Source organism: Mus caroli, chromosome 10 (assembly GCF_900094665.2).
Source record: "Mus caroli chromosome 10, CAROLI_EIJ_v1.1, whole genome shotgun sequence".
In the NCBI taxonomy this organism is placed as follows: domain Eukaryota; kingdom Metazoa; phylum Chordata; class Mammalia; order Rodentia; family Muridae; genus Mus; species Mus caroli.
This window is the reverse complement of record NC_034579.1, coordinates 7,714,331-7,735,679: the sequence shown is the minus strand read 5'-3', so window position 1 is coordinate 7,735,679 and position 21,349 is coordinate 7,714,331. Positions and strand designations below refer to the sequence as shown.

General features: G+C 42.0%; 1 protein-coding gene across 1 annotated transcript in view; it reads right to left on the bottom strand.

Annotated features, from left to right (window-relative positions):
* Epm2a (EPM2A glucan phosphatase, laforin) overlaps nt 1–14,170 on the bottom strand; it is a 105,899-nt gene extending 91,729 nt beyond the window's left edge. Inside the window, exon 1 of the mRNA XM_021174675.2 lies at nt 13,812–14,170. Within this exon, the coding sequence (XP_021030334.1) occupies nt 13,812–14,109 (298 nt within the window). The 5' untranslated portion in view covers nt 14,110–14,170. The remainder of the gene's footprint in view (nt 1–13,811) is intronic.
* Between the last annotated feature and the right edge of the window lie 7,179 nt (nt 14,171–21,349).

Here is a 21,349-nt window from a genome sequence, read left to right as displayed (position 1 = left end):
AAAAAAAAAAAAAAAAAAAAAAAAAAAAAAAAAAAAACAGAATAAAACATCTAGAGCTGAAAAATCCAGGATCTCAGGGGCAATGCCACTGCCTGTGACTGATGGCAGAGTGCTGCCTTCTTGGGTGTATGATAAAGAAATGAATGCCTGCCTCAGTGTTGGCCTGAGGACCAAGGGTGATTTAATGAGAAGCAAGGAGGAAGTCACTGAGGTGAGACCACCTGGTAGACACCTGATAATAACATCCATCTCTTCCACTTTGTGCCCTGTTCACCCATCCCATGACCACCGAGCAGCGGCTATGCAGCAGCTAAAATAGCAAGATGCAAATGAAAAGCAAAACACATAACCCCTGCCCCAGTGAAGCTCACAGTGTGGTAGGAAGACCCACGTTACACAAAAATTGTACTTCTCTTTGGTTTTAAAATGTAGTAGACGCTGTTTTAGTTATCTACATAGAACCTACTCCCCCAACTCTTCTTGGTATCCAAAATCACAATTTTCTTCATGTGGGCAGCAGAGTGTTGAGTCAAATTCTATAGGGGAAACATGGTGGTCTAAGGAGAAATGTCCCCTAGAAAGTCGTGTATTCAAACATTTGGTCCCCAGTCAGCAGTCTGTGGTTATGGAACCTTTGAGATGCACGGTCATACTGGAGGAAGTACATCACAGGACCCACCTTAAGAGTTTATAGCCTTACCTCACTTCTGGTTCTTTCTCTTTACATCCTCTGTGTCAATAAAATGTGACCCACCAGCTTCCTGCTACTTCTGCTTTGCTGTGCCTTCCCCACAATGAAGGACTCTATCCCTCTGAATTCACAAGGGATAATAAACATTATCTTCCTTAAGTTGCTCTTGGTCGGATTATTACTACATCAAGAGAAAACCAATAGAGATAGCCAAGCATGACAACGCTGGCCAATTCTAAACATAAATGAAGCAGCTGGGAGGGAAGACAGTATACTAATCCTTTAGCTCTCTTGATAAAGGAAACTCCAAAGACTAACTTTCCCATATTTCTGTCTTCTTTAAATTTCACAGGACATAGCTCTGGTGATTAGAGCAGAGCTCTGACAGCCATCTTATGGGGAAACCCAAGCAATTGCAGTTAGACTTCTCATTTGACATTTAGTTTTTCTTTCCTTTAAACATAGGCACATGAACTTGGTGAAATCAGTTAGATCCAGAAAGTGAGGCAGAGTCTGGAGAAAGTAAACACAAGGTGGTATTGAGAAGAACTGAGGAGGGAAAGGCTGTGTGCAAGCTTCTTTCAGCTGGCTATGTAAATTAATAGAATTTTAGGCTAATTTACATTGTAAGTTCCCAGTGCTTACAGTTGCAGAGTCCAATACAATATAACCTGCAGTGGTTAATTTTGACTGTCAACTTGACAAACTCTAGAATTACCTAGGAGACACACCTCTGCACAGACAAACATAGCTGCATAGGAATTTCTAGATTGGGTTAGTTCATGTGGGAAAACCAAACATAAATGTGGGCAGCATCATTCTACATTTCATAAAAGGGAGAAATTTAAACCCCAACATTCTTCCCTCTGCTTCCTGACTGCTGGGGACAGCATACAATGACAGGGACTGCCTGCAGTAGGCCAGGATGGAGACATCTCAGTAGCCTGTGCCAGCTCTCTGTAACAACAGTTGTTCCCATTTCTCCTAACCTTAGCTCTAGACAAACTGCTGTATAGATTTCATTTGTGCATGACTGCTTTTCAGTTGGCCTTGATGTGCATAATTATTCTATTATATCTGACTTTCTTATTTCTTCCTCCTTCTGCTCTGGTGAATTCTGTGAAACTAGATTTTCCTTGATGTAATGATTCTTAAACAATTAAAAATTGAGGCATGGGCACAGCACAGCACAGTCCTAATGGCCCAGGTACATGCTGTGTGTTCTCATCTTGGAAACAATGTAATAACTGCACCAAGGTAGTTACAGATTAAAGCTTAACTTGGGAAGAAAGTTTGAAAATATTATTAGAAAATGAAATAGAGCCAACATTGGAACCCCAAGAAAGGAAAAAACTATTGAAGTTATGAAATAAGTTTTGCACAACATTTAAGAGATAAGCAAGTATAGAATGTGTAAAATCTTATATTAGTAAAACTAAGTCAAACCACTGGGACTCCTAGGAGATTAACTGTGTGCAATGTGCAGAAGCAGAAAGCTAGCAGAACTGTTGAGTTAAGGGTTAACTTGATTCTTTCTGGCCACTGCCTGGCAGCTTTGCCCAGGTCATTTATCATTAGAGCTTCACAAGAAAATGCAAGTAGCTGGCCTCAGAGCTCTGAGCTCTGAAGTATAATGAGTCAAGTGTTAAAGTTTAAATAATGATNAGTTTGCAATTATTATTAGTTTGGTTATAGGCCTGGGAATAGGGAAAGCTTAAACTTTGGAGAACAATTCTAATTCTTAGCTCTTTGTGGGATGTGGGTATTCCTCTGAATTTGATTTGGCAATGATTATACAATGTCTTTTTTCCTATCTGCTTTTGGTGTATCAATAAAAGACTTGGGTAAAAGAAAGGCTAGAGAGCGAGGAGTGTGTGAAGAGCGAGTGAGACATATGTGAGGTGGATGTAGAGAGCATGAGAAGAGCTTGTAAAGAGTGAAGAGAGAATGTAAGGTGTGTATGAAGAGCGTATGTGTGAGTGAAAGGAGAGTGCATGAGGTGCGTATGAGATGTGTGTAAAGAGTGTGTGTGAGAGCGAAAGAGGTGTGTAGGAATGTGGAATTTCGAAGAAAGAAAAGCACACAGAAGAGCAGAGTGCGCAGGAGAATGCAGTGTGTGCAGCCTCAAATTGTGGGCGAGCAAACGAGCCAGAGAGGAGAGCAGAGAATGAGAGAGAAGAGATGGAAACTTCAAGCCTTAAAAATTTGCCTGTCAGTTTGTACCCAAAAAAGTAGTCTGTGTATATTTATTATGCGCCTTCCAGATATCCCTGCTTCCAGTTGAGAACTCCGATCCTGTGTCAAGGATGGACCCCAACACCTGACTGACGTCATCGGGTTCTTTCAGTTCCTGCCCTCATGCCTTCCCAGCAGTGATGAGCGACACCCTTGACGCTCTTGATAGTATATATAATCTCGTGCAGGCACAAACATATACATAAAAATAAATCTTTTCAAAAAGATGTTAAGGAAGACTTCTTGGCAAACGGAAAAATGGCAAACCTAACAATGAAGCCCGCACCAGCCTGGAAAAATCTCTGGAGGAAAGCTTCCATGCCCGCAGTCCTCTACCCCAGCAAATGGTCATCAGGAAACGAGCGCTCTGTAAATGTAGCAGGGAAAGGTTTCCTGGGACAGATCCTAGTGTGAGTGAGGTGTGGAGATCTACCCCAGCACACTGAGGCATCTGAGGCCCAGCACATAAACAGGAACTCTGCTCAGTAACAAGCAGACTACTGTTAGGTCACAAATCAGGAGCTAAGATGGTGGCACAGCTGCCAAATCCCTAAAATGGACACCTGAGCTTAGCCCAGACAGGCCTCCCTTAGGAATCAGAAACCTAAACACATGGCTCAGAAATCTTGTGACTTGGAGGCTCTGTTTGTTGGGTAACAGCTTCCACATTCCTCGACCCTTCACAGGCAAAAGAACATCTGTCAGTCATGAAACTGTCCTGATGACTTCACACACACACACACACACACACACACACACACACACACTCATGTGACCAGGCTAAGTCCTCTGTTTTACCTTAAAAGGAAAAGTTTTCTGGTAGGGGAAGCTTCTGCCCTTATCTGTAGAAATACTATAAAACCTTCTTGCTCCCCACAGTTGGGCTGCTGTCCCCTACTCTAGAGAGATAGCCCAGCTGTTTGTTCCAGCAATAAACTGCTTTTTCCCCTCAGAAGTATATTACTTAATGGTTTTCACTGCCCATGTTTATATTTGGTGCCTAACCCCATTCATCCCTGCAGACTGCTGTCATTTACCCGTATGCAACTCCAGACTTTCTGTCTGTCGTTTTCATTGTTCCTCTCTTGGAGCTGCCTGCTCAACTTTTCCTCTCTCTGTAAAGTCACACTGGAATGCCAGGAAGTTTCCCTACAACCTCTTGGGCACCCATCACTTGGTCAGGAAACCAATCCCTCATGATCTGGACATTCTCTTGATAAACCAGGATCCACTTGGGATGCCCTCTGGTTCAAGAGTCTGTCCAATGGCACTTAACCTCTGCCGACTCATCCCATCTCCTTTCCCCCTTCTCTACTCTCTCCTCTGTCCCCTCTCTTCTCTTGTTCTTTCTCTCTCATGCTGATCTCCCTCCCAGGGCCCACCTGGTCATGTTCTGTTCCTGACCCTTATATGTGTAGAGAAAACCTTGTCTTTACTCGAATCCTGGGATTTCTTTACTACTTCGCTCTCTCTAAGAGCACAAGAGATGGTTATCTAACTCTTCCCACTCAAAACTCATCCAAAACTTCAACTCCTCTTGCCTGTTTCCTTAAGTCTCTTTCCCCATATGGATTTGGAGATACCACACATTCAACCTGCAAATTCTCAGAGATCTTAAGAACCTTGCCATCACATGGGTAAGTGATCCAGAAATGCCTTATATCGAAGCACTCCACTCTCTCTGCTCCATCCCTTCCTCCTCTGCCTCTCCTACCACGCCCATCAGATTCTCCAGGCAAGGCTAAGTCTCCTTGCCTACCCAATCAGAACATAGAGCCCTCAGTCCAGCTCCTGTAGACTTTGAGATAGAGGACTAGGCTTCCCTGTAGGTGCCTCCCCAGGACAATCCCCAGGCACCTCCCTTGTGTGTCTTCATAAGAGAGAAGGATATTTGTTAAGCTTTCCCTTTTGTCTAACTCCACCTACAGATACCTGAAAAGTGGTTATGGGTATGTGGATCATTGGAGCCAGTCAAACAGAGTTTCAAATGTCTTTTCTAATTATTTAAAAAAAAAAAAAAAGTCGCATGCTGTTTTATTCTACTAAAAAGCTAGCTCTGAAGACGGAATTTGGCCTACCCACTTTAGACCCAAGCATGTTTACCTAAAAATTTCCACTAATGCCTCTGTCCTTGGTCAGGCTTGTCTCCTGATTCTGTACAAGGGAGAAGGAGGGCAATAGAACATCCCAGGAAAAAGATATATTATGTCTGAGAACAGCTAAGAAGGAAACTATTTCCAATAAGGGCTACTGTTGTTTACCTCATGGTATTTACATTTTTATAATAAATAAAAATTTAAGTATGATTACAGATGCTTGGTTTTCTTAATGTTCTTCCTTTTTCTTGATTTTATTTACTAAAATCACAGCCACATATACCTTTAAAGCTTTTGCCCAAACAAACTTACCCTGTCTTAGGATCTGGAAAAACACTGAGGTAAAATCCCCCCGCCCTCCTACACACACACACACACACCAAAAGTTATTTTAAACCTTGTAACAAAAAAAAAATTTAGCCGGGCGTGGTGGCGCACGCCTTTAATCCCAGCACTCGGGAGGCAGAGACAGGCGGATTTCTGAGTTCGAGGCCAGTCTGGTCTACAAAGTGAGTTCCAGGACAGCCAGAGCTACACAGAGAAACCCTGTCTCGAAAAAAACCAAAAAAAAAAAAAAAAAAAAAAAATTTATAGTTTAAAAAAAATCTATGTACAAGTAATCTTAACGTGCTAAAGCATGCATATATGCAACTTGGATCCAATTCTTGCTTAGGAAAATAATTAGTTGGGGGGGGGAGGTTAAAAGCTTAAATGATGGCCCTCAAATCCCTCAGAGAAAAGTGTTGGCAATGGCATTTAAAGTCTTTAATGGGCAGGAGGAACAGGAAAACACCATAAAAGGCCCCCTGTGAAAAATACCAGCTTTCAGCAGCAGCCCTGAGACTACCTCTGAAGAATATGGGTCACCCATGGACCCCACTTGGAACTTGCTTCAAGTGTAGCCACAACACTGGCCACTGGGGAAAGAAGTGTCTTCATCCTCTGCCTGCCACCGGGACCTTGTCTGAACTGTGCATAGGTGAGACAGTGAGGAGTCACCTGACCCTCTTTATCTTCTCAAGGAAGGTCACTACCCCAAGCTCCTCCCCCCAGGAAACCCTCTTAGATCTTCTTGGCCTAGAGACTGAAGACCAACACTGCCCTAGGACCTCAGCCTCTAACAAGGCCATCAAGGTCACCACAGAAGCACAGATAGAGAAACTGTACAGACAGAGAAAAAGTCTCTGTCATTATTAATTAATATGGGTGTCACTTGAGCCATACTTCCTGCTTACTCTGACAAACACATTTCTCAGACCTCAGGGGTGCTGATGACCCCTTCACTGTTCCCTCTGCAGCCATCTGATGGTTCATGTCTTCTTCTTCATACCTAGCTGCCCAACCCCTTTATTGGGCAAGGATATTGGCTAAACTAAGCCTTTCCACTGCCTTCATCCATTCCTCCAGAATTTTCCTTCTTCTCCTACTCTCTGAGGACAATACCCTCCAGTTCAGCATTCTTTTAGATACAAACTGAGCCTACTTTCCTATTTTATATTAAGTAATTAAATTATGTCAGTCTTGTGGAGGTGAGACCCACAGGGATGTTTTGATAGATAAAATATTTTTAGTGTTTCATCTGCACAAACTTTAAAAGTTGATTTTCCTTTTAAAGAGACAAATGTCATTATTGCTGCTGTTCAGTAGATTAATTGTTTAATAATTGTTTAATTAATTGTTTAATAATTGTTTAATATTGGATGGTGACCTTCTAGATGGCTAGACCAAAGATGAAATATTAGCATTGTGTGGTAAGACTCATCTATTGCTCTCTAGACCTGATTGTAGTCCCTACACACCTGAAAGCCTGGACTAAGAGTGGATTGGGTTTGACTTTTGTTTAAATTAAAAAGTACATTTCTTTTTCTCAATGTTTAGAATGAGTGGGTAAAACGTAATTCTAGTAAGGTCCAAAGTAGATGTAGTTGAGCAGATACTATAAATAAAAAAGGAGTTTAAATATAAAATGTTCTACTTTGTGAATATGCGAGTATATAATAAAATTCCCTTCATCCATCTATCCCCTTCCTTTCAAATAAACCTTAGTTTATAACTTGCTGGTTTGTCTAGATTCCATTGCCTTTTATGTAGCACTGGGACAGATTTGGCTATAGTTTTAGTCATCTACTTTAAGAGTTTGTCTTCCGATAATCCAAAGGAAAAGAAGTTTACATTCTTGAATACATATTAGCCTCGGCCTAAATAACGATTCCTTTGAAGTAAACACTTGCCAGGAACAGAACTGACAGATTCTCTACCTGCTCACTCCCTAACATATACTGCTGCGCTGTGCTCTCGAGAGATTCCCCTATTCCTTTCCTAGGTCTTTTTTTAAAAACTCAGTTTCAGTACTAAGGTATACAACTGGATGTTTTTCCTGATGATACAATGTCGGGAAGTTATTCATATCTAAGAACTTCGGACTGGTCTGGGAAAGATGATGGATTGAATACTCCATTGAATTTTGTCTGGAAGTCTGGCAGAGTTACAATGTTGTACATTTTGTGGAGGCTTATGTTTTTGTACTTTATATTTTAAATAAGATAGTTTTAGAGTCTTGAGTGAAGAAGAGCCACCTTTGTATTCCATAGTAATAACCAATCCCTAACTCACCCTCTACATCACGAAGGAACTCCATTTGCTCCTGCAGGCTTCTTCAGATCGCCCTACACATCAGTGCGGAAGTCTACATTCTGCTCCAAATCACACACAGAATCCAGTGGACTGTGACTTTCCCAGTCATGAGTGGGATAGGTTTGGCAACCTCAGTAGCTGATAGAGATCTGGCTGCAGAGCAGGGAGGGGGGGAAGGGCGCTGGGGGGTGTCATAGTTTATATTTATGTCAGTAGATCTCTACCCAGTTGGCAGAAACCATCCAACAGTCAACCTTGGCCCTACCACTCCTTCAAGACCAACTCACCTTCCTAGCTTCAGTGGTCCTATACAACTGAAGGGCTCTGAACTTGCTGCTGCCAAAAAGTGCAGCACTTGACTCTTCTTCAATAAAATATATGGTGGTCATAAGTAAATCAGTCTGCCCAAGAGGAAGAGAGGATTAAAAAATAAAAAACTCACATAAATTGGCTTATAAATCTCGACCTCCATGGACCAACTCCAGCAGAGACAGGATCCTCAGTATGTCTACTCTAGAGCCCTGGTATTTAACCTCTCCTTGGCCCGCTGGTCTCTATCCTTCTCATAATGATAATTGTTACCCATATCTTTAGAATTTTTTTCAGAAACATCTGTAAAATTACCCAATGGTCAGTGAACTGGAGGCTTTGGACAAAATCCCCTCAAGTCTCTTACCGTCACTCGCCATCCTAACATACTGTTTTGGACCATGGTTGCAGCCCATTATCCACCTCTTCAAAAGATGGTTTGGATAAACAAAACCAACCTCAAGATGCAGAGCTACCGCTATATCCTTCATTCAGAGCAGCCATCAAGGATTACCACATACATGAGGAAAATCTACAGCATAAATAAAGACATATAGGAAAAAAATTAATTACAAATAGGGTTAAACTAATGCAAGAGAAAACAAGCTTTGACCAACTCTATTTAAAATCTTTTGGAAGTTTCAGATTAATACAGCCAAGTGTTAACAACAAGCAGCTCTGAAAAAAATAAAGACATCATAAAATAACAGAAAAATGTGGGAAATTTTTAAAAAATGCCTGTTGGGACCAGAGAAATGGCTCAGTGGTTAAGAACTCACTGGCTGCTCTTCCAGACGTCCAACATCCACTTCCCAGGACGCACAAATGGCAGCTCACAATCATCTTTAATGCCCTCTTCTGGCCTGGAAGACACTGCACACACTTGGTGCACAAATGCATGTGCCAGGAAAATACCCATTCACATAAAATAAAATAAATTAAAATAAAATAAAGTAAAAATACCAGAAGTAAAACTTTCAGTGCACGGACAAAATTATAAAATAGCTGACTTTTTACAAACTCATGTGGGGAACTCATAAACAGAAATATATCTAACATACAGAAGGTATATGGCTATCCCATTTCAGAGGTAAAATAAAAACAGAGAATAAAATACTCAAAGAAATACTTCAGTGGGTTGAAGAAAATAATTCTTGGGATTAAGGAAAACAATTGTCCAACAACACAAAACACACATCCTGGCACAATATTTTTTTTAAATAATTGAAGCTTCAAAGGAAGACAACGCAAACTGCTTCCACCAAAAGGAAAAGAAAAGGAAAAAAGGAACAAGGAAAGATAGAGGAAAAGAAAAAGAAAGTGCTGACTTTGACATTCGAAAATGCATTCAAACTTGATGCTAAAAGATCCTGCGGCAATGCCCACAATGCCTTGGAGATGAGGAGGATCTAGGAAATGGGTAATCCAGAACTTGGGGGCTCACATGTTGCCCTAACTGCCACTTCTAGGAAGCTATTTGAGAATACAACAACCCAGATGATTACATTGCTCAAAGAAAGGTGAAAGGGAATCCAAAGCACAGTGACAAGCTGAGCACTTGTTGTTAAAAGTCTTCCCAGAGCTGGCTGTGGGCAAGGAGCTTCCCAGTAGCAAGAACTACAACAGAAATCTCAAGCAAAGACTAAGCAAAACTACAGTCATCAAACCCTGTGCTGAACCAGGAAATCTCAAGGGCTAGTATCATTGCTCTGTTGAAAAACTTAAGAAGAAATTTGGAATTAAGTTGCAGAAGAACGGACAGAGAAGAAGCCGACATAAGGGGAGATGGACTATGAGCACATGGCCAGGAGAAACAGAGAATCCAGATTACCAAACTCAGTGCCATAGAAAGTCCCCTCTGATCCTTCTTCCAGTTTGAACCTGCACCCGGAGCAGACCTGGGGCTCTGGATCTACAGCCACTCCTACAATACCCAGAGGGAGCCTGACTCCCAGGTGCTCTGAAACTCTGAGGATCACAGGATCACGGGTACTCTGACACACACAGGATCACAGAAGAAGCTGGACTCCCAGGAGATCAGACACACCCAGGATCACTGGAGTTCTGACACACTCAAGATCACAGTTGAGACCACAACATCTTTTCCAATACCCAGAGTGACTGGGACCCTCACAGGAACCAGAGAAACATAAACCCCTGCACAGCCAGAGGCACGAGTTCCATCCAGCTTACACCTACCTGTGCCTGGAGCAAACCCAGGGCTCTGGCTCACAGACCCATTCCTACAACACCCAGAGAAAGCTTGGCACCCAGGAGCCAAGCCAAGACACAACAGGATCTCAGGAGCTTGGTCAACTTGGATTTCAGAATCTCAGAGGCAGCTTGACTCCCAGGAGCTCTGACACACCCAGGATCTCAGGATCACAGGATCCTTGAATCACAGGATTACAGAGACAGCTGGATTCTGAGGAGTTCTGACACAACCAGGATCACAGGAAGGACAGACTCTAGTCAGAGACAACAAGGGCAGATAGCACTAGAGATAACCAGATCATGAGAGACAAGCACAAGACCATAAGCAACAGAAACCAAGGCTATTTGACAACATCAGAACCCAGTGCTCCCACTATAGCAAGTCCTGGATACCCCAACACACCAGAAAAGCAAGATACGGATTTAAAATCACATCTCATGATGGTAATGTTATATATAATAGGTATAATATATGTAGTTTTGTATATATTCTTATATATATGTTTTATATATAATGTATAATATATTTTTATATATATTATACAGATTATATATTATAATATATAACATGTATATTTTATATATAACATAATTATATACATAATATATCATGATGTTATATATAATTAATGGTATAGTAATAAGTCAGATTTTATATATATATTATAATGTTATATATCATATATATTATATTACACATGATATAGGAACTAGAATATTGTATAATATATTATATAATAATGTATAATATAACATATAATATATAATATAATATATAATTATATAATATATCATATATAATGTATAATTATATAATATAATATATTATATATTTTATTATATTATATGTAATATAATAATATATAATGTAATGATTGATGATTATGAATGTTAATATATTTACTATAATGCATTATTGATTTATTAACATGTATGATATAATATAATTATAATATATTTTAATACTATATTATATTATATACATTTTTTCCTTTTTTTTTAAAGATTTATTTCATTTATATGAGTACACAGTAGCTGTCTTCAGACACACCAGAAGAGGGCATCGGATCCCATTACAGATGGTTGTGAGCCACCATGTGGTTGCTGGGAATTGAACCCAGGACCTCTGAAAGAGCAAGCAGCCAGTGTTCTTAACCACTGAGGCATCTCTCCAGCTCTACCTCAGTTTCCTTAAGCCTCTACTTTTTAATTCTTCCTCTTCTTCTGTCCACCTTCCTCAGCAGAGTCTAAGAACCTCCACTGTGTTCTGGTTTTCTAGTCTGTGCTAATGAGGAAACCAACCTCTTTGGCTCAGGGTTGCTGGGGACTGGCTGCATACTCCTATGTAAAAATGCTAGTATTATAGTATAGTGAAGAAATGAGACTTTACTCATCCAGAGACAGATTCTGCTTCTGGAAATTCATTTTCCCCCTTTTATTTACTTAGTAATTTGGTGTTTTTGAGATGGGGTCTCTATGTAGCTTTGGATATCCTGGAACTCACTTTGTACACCAGGCTGGCTTTTGAACTCTTGAGTGCTGGGCTTTAAGACATACATCACCATACCAGGCCTCCTTTTTTTTTTTTGACTGCGAGTACAAGGTCTTAGTTTGCAATGACAATAGCAAAAGTACCAAGCACAGTGGTTCACATCTTTCACAGCACTCCGGAGGCTGAGGAAGGAGGGATGCTACCAGCTACAGGCTACCTGTACATACATTGCCTCACATCAATCTGCCCTGGTCTAACAAACCATATTCCTGAGTTAGGCAGTTTAGCCCCTCCCACACAGTTATCCATGCTCTTAAAGACAGCATCTCCTTGTTAATTTCCAATCCTCAGAACCAACCTACCCATCTACAAGAAGGTCCTGATAACTGAGAAAACAGAACATGAACACATGAAACTTAACTCAGAAAACAAGTCAGAGTACAGAGAATAAGTGAGGTATGTGTATTATTTTAGAAATCTTTTTAAAAAAGAAATGTCTCTAATAGGATAAAATAAACTCTATAAAAGTCAATATCACATCTATAATTTAAAATAAGGGTATTAAAGCCAGCAGGGATAATGGACTAAATTCTTTATATTTTATAGCATGTACAGTTGCTAATTTTATGCATTTCCAGTAGGTGTCAATAGATACTCTTTATTGCAAACTACAGATAATGTATGTGGTAACTTGCAGAAAAATTGAAAACAGACAAGTTAAAGTGAATGCATTAAGAAATAGCAACCCAACCATCAGCACTTTGGGGGTATTAGAAACGCTGATAAGGGAGGAGACCTGGAAATGGGTGCTCTAGTACACCACGCATCGTTATTAAAATTATCAGATGTAATTTTACTGTGGAAAAGGACACAGTGACATTAGTAGAAATGCACTGCAAAGGAAGGCCAGCCAAAGGCAGGCAGCTCTCACATCTGACATAATGAAGTGCTAGCTGACCATCAAACCCAGGAGTGGCCAAAAAGACCAGCAAAGGGAATAAACAGATCCCAGTAAACCACGCGCTTTTCTTGGGTTTCGTTTTTTTGTTTTTCTGCATTCTTGTTTTCCACAAGAACTGGCTAATGGCCTGGTTGTCTGCCCATATGAATTTCTTAAGAAGCATTCATTCCCTCACACACGTTCAGTTTGCCACCACGCCCATTGCCTTCACAGAAAAGGCTGTCTCGATCCACCCAGCGTGGTCGGTGGACACACTGCTACCGATTTTTCAACACATTCATTACTGAAATGTAAAGTGGTGACATTTTGGCTTGTTCAAATCCATTGTACAGAAACATTTCCAAATGCTAAGAAAGAAAACCGCACTTGGATTCCAATCCAAGAATCTCGAAAACCAAAAGGAACCTTAATGCACAGTAACAGCTGCACAGTATTTTTTTCACCTAAAAGATAAAACACACCTGTATGCAAATAAGTCTGTGCTATATTAATATTGTTAAAGAAAAAATAAATATTCAAAATTATATATTGTACAATATTTGTTCAAACAGTTACACACACACATGCATGCAGGCAATATGTTTAGGTGTTGTATGCTGGAAATGCTGCTTTCACTCATATATTCTTATTATAATATTTTTGTGGAACAAGTTCTCACTTTGTAGCCTTGGCTGGCTGGGAACTCCCAGCAATCCTCCTGCCTCAACCTCCCAAGCACTGAGATAACAGATTTGTGCTATCACAAGTGGCTATTTACTTTTATTATTTCTTTACAACCAATATTACTCTTTACATATTTTAAGAAATCAAGTCATGTCTCAAATGTTCTATCGCGGTGAGCTGACTTTGGGGGAGGAGCTTGCTATTTCCCACGATTCAGTCTCAAAAATCTAGGGAAAATTCCCTCCAACAAGTGGCCCTTTGTAGTCTAGGGTGGGCCACTTCGGAGTGAATTAGAGAGAGGCCTAAGGCAGGAGACCTTCGGGGCTGGGTCTTGATCCGGACCAGGGCATCGCCGTGCAACCGGGTAGGGTCAAGATGGTGGGCGAGCGGTAGCCAACAGTTAAGTGCACGGGGAGCTGCGGGAGCGCGCGAGCTGCGGGCTGCGCGCCCCCGAGGCCGCGGCCGGGGTGCACGGGGAGCTGCGGGGTGCGGGCCTCGGGCCCCGGAGCGCAGTACCTTCCCAGTGCAGCTCGCCTCCAGGCTCGCGCTGCAGGAACTTGTACCAGAACGTGTCAACGCGGCCCGGCTCCGCCCCGCCGGCCTCCTCGTACGCCTCCAGCTCCACCTCGGCGAGCCACAGGCCGGGCTCCTGCAGCGCCAGCGCAGCGGCACCCGCCGCGGTACCCGCGGGCCTGAGACGCACGGCGCCGCGCGGCTCCCAGCGCCCCAACTCGGGCCGCGAGCCCGCGAGCAGCAGCTCCTGCCGAGCGCCGGCCACCGCGGGCGGCACCACCACGCCGAAGCGGAAAAGCATGGCGGTGGCCCGAGTCCTGGGAGCCTGGCGAGCGGCAGCGGCGGCGGCGCGAGCTCCGGGGCCGCGCGGAGACGTGCGGCGCCGCGCGTTTGTGGCCCGGTCACGCGGCCGTGGGATCTGGGTTCCCAGGCGCCCCGGAGCTGCAGCCGCAGGAAGAGGGCATTCGGGGCTCGCGAGAGGCTGGGACCCACACTGGACCTAGGAGGGAGGAAAATGACACCCGACATTGTCCTGTCGTCTTCCCAGAGATCTGAAATCACTTTTACTAAGTCACAAAGGAAGAAAGAGTTGTCTAGCTTGAACCTCCAGCCTCAGTGAAGTTGGATGATCCAAGATTTACCTGTAACCCTCAATCAAGCACCCCAACATTTAGTCCTTATGGGCCTCTGATTATAAAGTGGGAATAATACATATGAATAATGTTCTTTAGAGACCCTCCACTCCATACACAAAAAAACCAGCGTTCATCAAACACACAAAATACTTTCCCTTGCCTAAAGGGACTACAGAGAAAAACAAAAACAAAATTTCAGTCTCCTCTTTTTAGCGTGTGTAAGTTGATCTCAAGATCAAACAAAGAGAAAACCTTGATTGTGAGATGACAAAGTTTAGAAACAAGGTCTCACTGTGGAAATCAGACTGGCCACAAACTTTTGAGATTCTCCTGCCTCTGCTCCTGTGTGTGTGTGTGTGTGTGTGTGTGTGTGTGTGTGTGTGTGTGTGTGATAAAAACCTATATAATTTTCTTCTTGGGGAAAAATACCAGAAAAATAAATAAAAGTTGCTTCTTGCAAATATTAGCACTTTAGGTCAAGAAACAGCTGTGTCATTATTTGGCCTCTGGGAGCAGAGGAAGCTGCTTCACCTTGTTATTAATATGAATAAAGAAATGTCTGGAGTGGCTGGGGTTCGTTCTGGTCAGTGCGAGCCCCAGGCCACCTTGGGCATGAACTCCGCAGACCTTCCCAAGGTCCCCAGAGAACTCTCCATGCTGCAGGCGCCCTAGCACACCCAGGATCTTAGGATCACTGAGGAGGAGAGTCAGCAACCAGAGAGGGCTCTGACCCCATGACTCAAAGGTGAGAAAGCCATCTTGTATCCCTGATAACTCAGAGACCAGTCTGAGCAGGAGAGCACGAGGGCCTCAAAAGCAACAGAGCTTCTTAGACAGGGCCCTTTTGGGCTTCATCCTCAGCCAGGAGGCAGAGCTGAACTCCAGACCTCTGTGCACCTTCCCTGCAAGAGGAGAGCTTGCCTGCAGAGAGTGCTCTGACCACTGGAACTCAGGAGAGAGTTGGACTCCTAGGAATGCTGACAGAGGCTAACAGAATCACAGGAGGAAAAAACTCCAGCAAGACACAGCTAGAACATCTAACACCAGAGATTATCAGATGGTGAAAGACAAACATAAGAATCTTACTAACAGAAACAAAGAACACTTGGCATCATCAGAACCCAGTACTCCCACAACAGCAAGTCCTGGATACCCCAACATATGCAAAAACAAGATTCAGATTTAAAATCATATTTCATGAGTCTGGTAGAGGATTTTAAGAAGGGCCTTAATAACTCACTTAAAGAAACACAGGAGAACACTGCTAAACAGGTAGAAGTCCTTAAACAGGAAACACAAAAATCCCTTAAAGAATTACAGGAAAACACAACCAAACAGTGATGGAACTGAACAAAACTATTCAAGATCTAAAAATAGAAGTAGAAACAATGAAGAAAACTCAAAGGGAGACAACTCTAGAGATAGAAATTCTAGAAAAGAAATCAGGAACCATCAGCAACAGAATACAAGAGATGGAAGAGAGAATCACAGGTGCAGAAGATTCCATAGAAAACACGGACACAGCAATCAATCAAAGAAAATGCAAAAAGATCCTAACTCAAAAAATCCACGAAATCCAGGACACAAAGAGAAGACCAAACCTAAGGATAAGAGATATAGATGAGAATGAAGATTTTCAACTTAAAAGGGCCAGTAAATATCTTCAACAAAATTATAGAAGAAAACTTCCCTAACCTAAAGAAAGAGATGCCCATCAACAGACAAGAGGCCTACAGAACTCCGAATATGTAGCCTCCCACAAGCCTGAAGCAGGCTGGGCCAGAACTTGACCTTTCTGCCACTAAGGAGATTACCTAGGGTGGAGCCTTCCTCCCTAGATCACTCTATTGTTGAGCCATTGTCACTGTTCCTCTTCAAAACACTGCTACCTGCTGAGAGGTCCCCTGGAGGTATTCCGGAGACTATGCCCTATCCTGTGCGACATCACCTGCAGCTGGTTCCAGGCTCCAAGAATGAATTGGCAGGAATGGACTTTCCCCCCTCCTTTATAAAGTGTGTCCACCATTAAACATTTGAACCTTGAGCAGAATAGCATGTCTTGGTTCCATTATTTCTCAACCCGCCTAGGCTCGCTCTTTTCTTTCAGTTCCAAGATGCCTTCCAGGCTCAAACCCAGACATGTGAGCCACTGGCCGGTCCCAACAATTTAGCGAACCAACAAGAAACCTGGGAAAGGCAGAGGACATTTGGAAGAAGCACTGCTGGTTTGGGGCTCCATGGAAGAAGAAAAGAATTAAAGAAAATTCCTACTGGAGAAGGTTGGTGCGGGCTAAGCTGGAACAGCACTAAAACTGCACGCTGTGAAGAAGTATAGCAAAGTAAAAAAAAAAAAATCGAGGCTTTTAGGCCCAGGCTTGGGAGTGTGGTCTTTGTGGCTTAGTGCTCCAGGTGCTGGTCATAAAACAGATAGCGACATTCCTCCACCTACCCGCTTCCTGGGTTCAAAGAGTGTTCATTCAAAGAAAGTCACCCTGACCCACCCTGACCATTACCAGAACCTGCAATGCAAATGTGCTATTGTTAGGGGCTCTTAGATTGTTAGGGGCTCTTAGAACCTGTCTTGAGAGATAACCTGACACTTGTGACTTTGCACTTCCTTGTGACTCTTAACTGGTATTTTTGGTATTTTCCAACAACGCCCTCCCCACCTCCTTGAGTTGTGGTTTCTTCCTTTAAATACCCCCTTANCTTGAATAAAAATCCTCTTGCAGTTGCAGCAAGACCGTTTCTTGTGTGATTTGGGGTGTCGCCTCTCCTGAGTCAGAACGTGGGGGAGTCCTCACGTTGTGGGTCTTTCAGCTAGATTCACTTAGGTTCAGCAGTGAGTTATCAGGAACTAGGAACTCAACAGGCAGGCAGTCGGCCGAAGCTTCCAGAAGCGGCTTTTTGGGCGAGAGAAATAAAAGGGTTTAATAAAAGGGATTTAATAATCAGGCAGATGTCCGGAGTTGGAAACTGCATCAGGCGGGAGGAAAGTGGATTTTTGAAACTCTCCCAGGGACAGAGAGAAAATCGGGGAATCCCCTCTTGTGTGCATGCCAGCCGGTGTCTTTGTTCTGAATGTCTGTCTTATGTTTCCTAAAATGAACATGTGCGTGTTGTGTTGGTTTGTTGTCTGTGTTTCGTCCCGTGTCTCTGAAACATGGCTTAGTCTGAGTTTAGATTCGCCTGAGTTTGGTTTCTCTGGTGTTTATAGACGATGGGGTTTTCTGAAACGTGTGCTTGGTATTTGCAGCTGTCCCTTTGGGCTGTAAGGACAGGAGGACTGTGGTCAGCAGATGTGCTAGGAAGACCGCTACCTCCCCAGGGGATGCCCTGGGGAGTAGGGAGAGCCAGAGACGTCTGGCAGTCTCCAGAGATCGAGATTGGTCAGAGGGACCAAGTTTTGTTTATGAAATGGAAGCTTACCCTTCTAATTCTCTTGTCTGCTTGTGGAGGACGAGAAAGGGTTGCATGTGTCTGGATTTGTTGGTTTCTGTTTTGTGTGTTTTGTGTATGTGTTTAGAGCTATGTGAAAATTTAGAGAAGTGCTAGTGTGACTGGAAAAGCCCTGTTGGGAGCTGATTGCAAATGCAGCTCTTAAAGGGGCAGGCAGCCCTTTGCTTGTAATAGAAAGTTAGCTTAAAATTGGTAACTCAGAGTTGAAGTCATTCTAAACAACATGTGGCAGGAGTGAACCCAGGAAAACAGGTCTTTAAAGATACTTCAAAATAGGGATAATCTTTGGGCCAGGACTCTGGCAGAGTGCTCAGATTGAGAAATGTTTGCGCTTGGGTAGACACAGAGCTCAGCTCCTGCACATCATCACCTGCAGCTGGTTCCAGGCTACAAGAATGATTGGCGGGAATGGACTTTCCCCCCTCCTTTATAAAGCGTGTCCACCATTAAACATTTGAACCTTGAGCAGAATAGCATATCTTGGTTCCATTATTTCTCAACCCGCCTAGGCTCCCTCTTTTCTTTCAGTTCCAAGATGCCTTCCAGGCTCGAACCCAGAAATGAGAGCCGCAGGCCGGACCCAACACAAATAGACTGGACCAGAAAAGAAATTCCTCCCGACACATAATAATCAGAACAACAAATGCACTAAATAAAGACAGAAAATTAAAAGCAGTAAGGGGAAAAGGTCAAGTAACATATACAGGAAGACCTATTAGATTTACACTAGACTTCTCACCAGAAACAATGAAAGCCAGAAGATCCTGGACAGATGTTATACAGACCCTAAGAGAACACAAATGCCAGCCCAGGCTACTATAACCAGCAAAACACTCAATTACCATAGACAGAGAATCCAAGTATTCCATGACAAAACCAAATTCACACAATATCTTTCCACGAATCCAGCCCTTCAAAGGATAATAAAGGGAAAACACCAACACAAGGGGGGAAAACTACACCCTAGAAAGAGCAAGAAAGTAATCCTTCAACAAACCTAAAAGAGCCACAAGAACAGAATCCTAACTCTAACAACACAAATGACAGGAAGCAACAATTACTTTTCTTCAATATCTCTTAATATCAATGGACTCAATTCTACAATAAAAAGACATAGAATAGCAGACTGACTACATAAACAGTGACCCAACATTTTGCTGCATAGAGGAAACTCACCTCAGGAAAAAAGACAGATACTACCTCAGAGTAAACGTCTGGAAAACAATGTTCCAAGCAAATGGTCCCAAGAAACAAGATGGAGTAGCTATTCTAATATCGAATAAAATCGACTTCAAACACAAAGTTATCAAAAAAGACAAGGAGGGGAACTTCATACTCATCAAAGGTAAAATCTTCCAAGATGAACTCTCAGTTCTGAATGTCTAATGTTCCAAATGCAAGGGCACCCACATTCATTAAAGAAACTTTAGTAAAGCTCAAACCATACATTGCAACTCACACAATAATAGTGGGAGACTTTAACACCCCAATCTCATCAATGGACAGATCCTGAAAACAGAAACTAGACAGAGACACAGTGAAACTAACAGTAGGTATGAAACAAACGGATTTAACAGATATCTACAGAACATTTTATCCTAAAACAAAAGGATATACCTTCTTCTCAGCATCTCATGGTACCCTCTCCAAAATTGACCATAAAATTGGTCATAAAACAGGCCTCAACAGATACAAAAATATTGAAATTATCCCATGCATCCTATCAGATCACCACGGACTAAGGCTGATCTTCAATAACAACATAAATAATAGAAAGCCAACATTCACATGGAAGCTGAACAATACTCTACTCAATAACTTGGTCAAGTTAGAAAGAAAGAAAGAAATGAAAGACTTTTTAGAGTTTAATGAAAATGAAGCCACAACATACCCAAACTTATGGCAAACAATGAAGGCAGTCCTAAGAGGAAATCTCATAGTTCTGAGTGTCTCCAAAAAGAAACTAAAGAGAGCACACACTAGCAGCTTGACAACACACCTAAAAGCTCTAGAACAAAAGGAAGCAATTTCACCCAAGAGGAGTAGAGGGCAGGAAATAATCAAACTCAGGGGTGAAATCAACCAAGTGGAAACAAGAGGAACTATTCAAAGAATCAACGAAAAGAGGCGCTGGTTCTTTGAGAAAATCAACAAGATAGATAAACCCTTAGCCAGACTCACTAGAGGACACAGGGACAGCATCCTAATTAACAAAATCAGAAATGAAAAGGGAGACATAACAACAGATCCTGAAGAAATACAAAACACCATCAGATCCTTCTACAAAAGGCTATACTCAAAAAAACTGGAAAACCTGGATGAAATGGACATGTTTCTAGACAGATACCAGGTACCAAAGTTAAATCAGGATCAGGTTAATGATCTAAACAGTCCTATATCCCCTAAAGAAATAGAAGCAGTCATTAATAGTCTCCCAGGACCAGATGGGTTTAGTGCAGAGTTCTATCAGACCTTCAAAGAAGACCTAATTCAAATTCTCCTCAAACTATTCCACAACATAGAAACAGAAGGTACTCTACCCAATTCATTCTATGAAGCCACAGGTACTCTATCTAAACCACATAAAGACCCAACAAAGATAGAAAATTTCAGACCAATTTCCCTTATGAATAGCGATGCAAAAATACTCAACAAAAGTCTCACAAACGGAATCCAAGAACACATCAAAACGATCATCCATCATGATCAAGTAGGCTTCATTTCAGGGATGCAGGGAAGGTTCAATATACAGAAATCCATCAACGTAATCCATTATATAAACAAACTCAAAGACAAAAACCACATGATCATCTTGTTAGATGCTGAGAAAGCATTTGACAAAATCCAATACCCATACATAATAAAAGTCTTGGAAAGATCAGGAATCCAAGGCCCATACCTAAACCTAATAAGAGCAATCTACAGCAAACCAGTACTCAACATCAAATGAAATGGAGAGAAACTTGAGGCAATCCCACTAAAATCAGGCACTAGACAAGGCTGTTGTCCACTTTCTCCCTACCTATTCAATATAGTACTTGAAGTCCTTGCTAAAACAATGAGACAACAAAAGGAGATCAAGGGGATACAAGTTGGAAAGGAAGAAGTCAAAATATCACTATTTGCAGATGGTATGATAGTATATATAAGTGACCCTAAAAATTCCACCAGAAAACTCCTAAACCTGCTAAACATCTTCAGTGCAGTAGCTGGATATAAAGTTGACTCAAACAAATCAGCCTTTCTCTACACAAAGGATAAACAGGCTGAGAAAGAAATTAGGAAAACAACACCCTTCACAAGAGTCACAAATAATATAAAATACCTTGGCTTGACTCTAACTAAAGAAGTGAAAGATCTGTATGATAAGAACTTCAAGTCTCTGAAGAAAGAAATTGAAGATCTCAGAAGATGGAAAGATTTCCCATGCTCATAGATTGGCAGGAT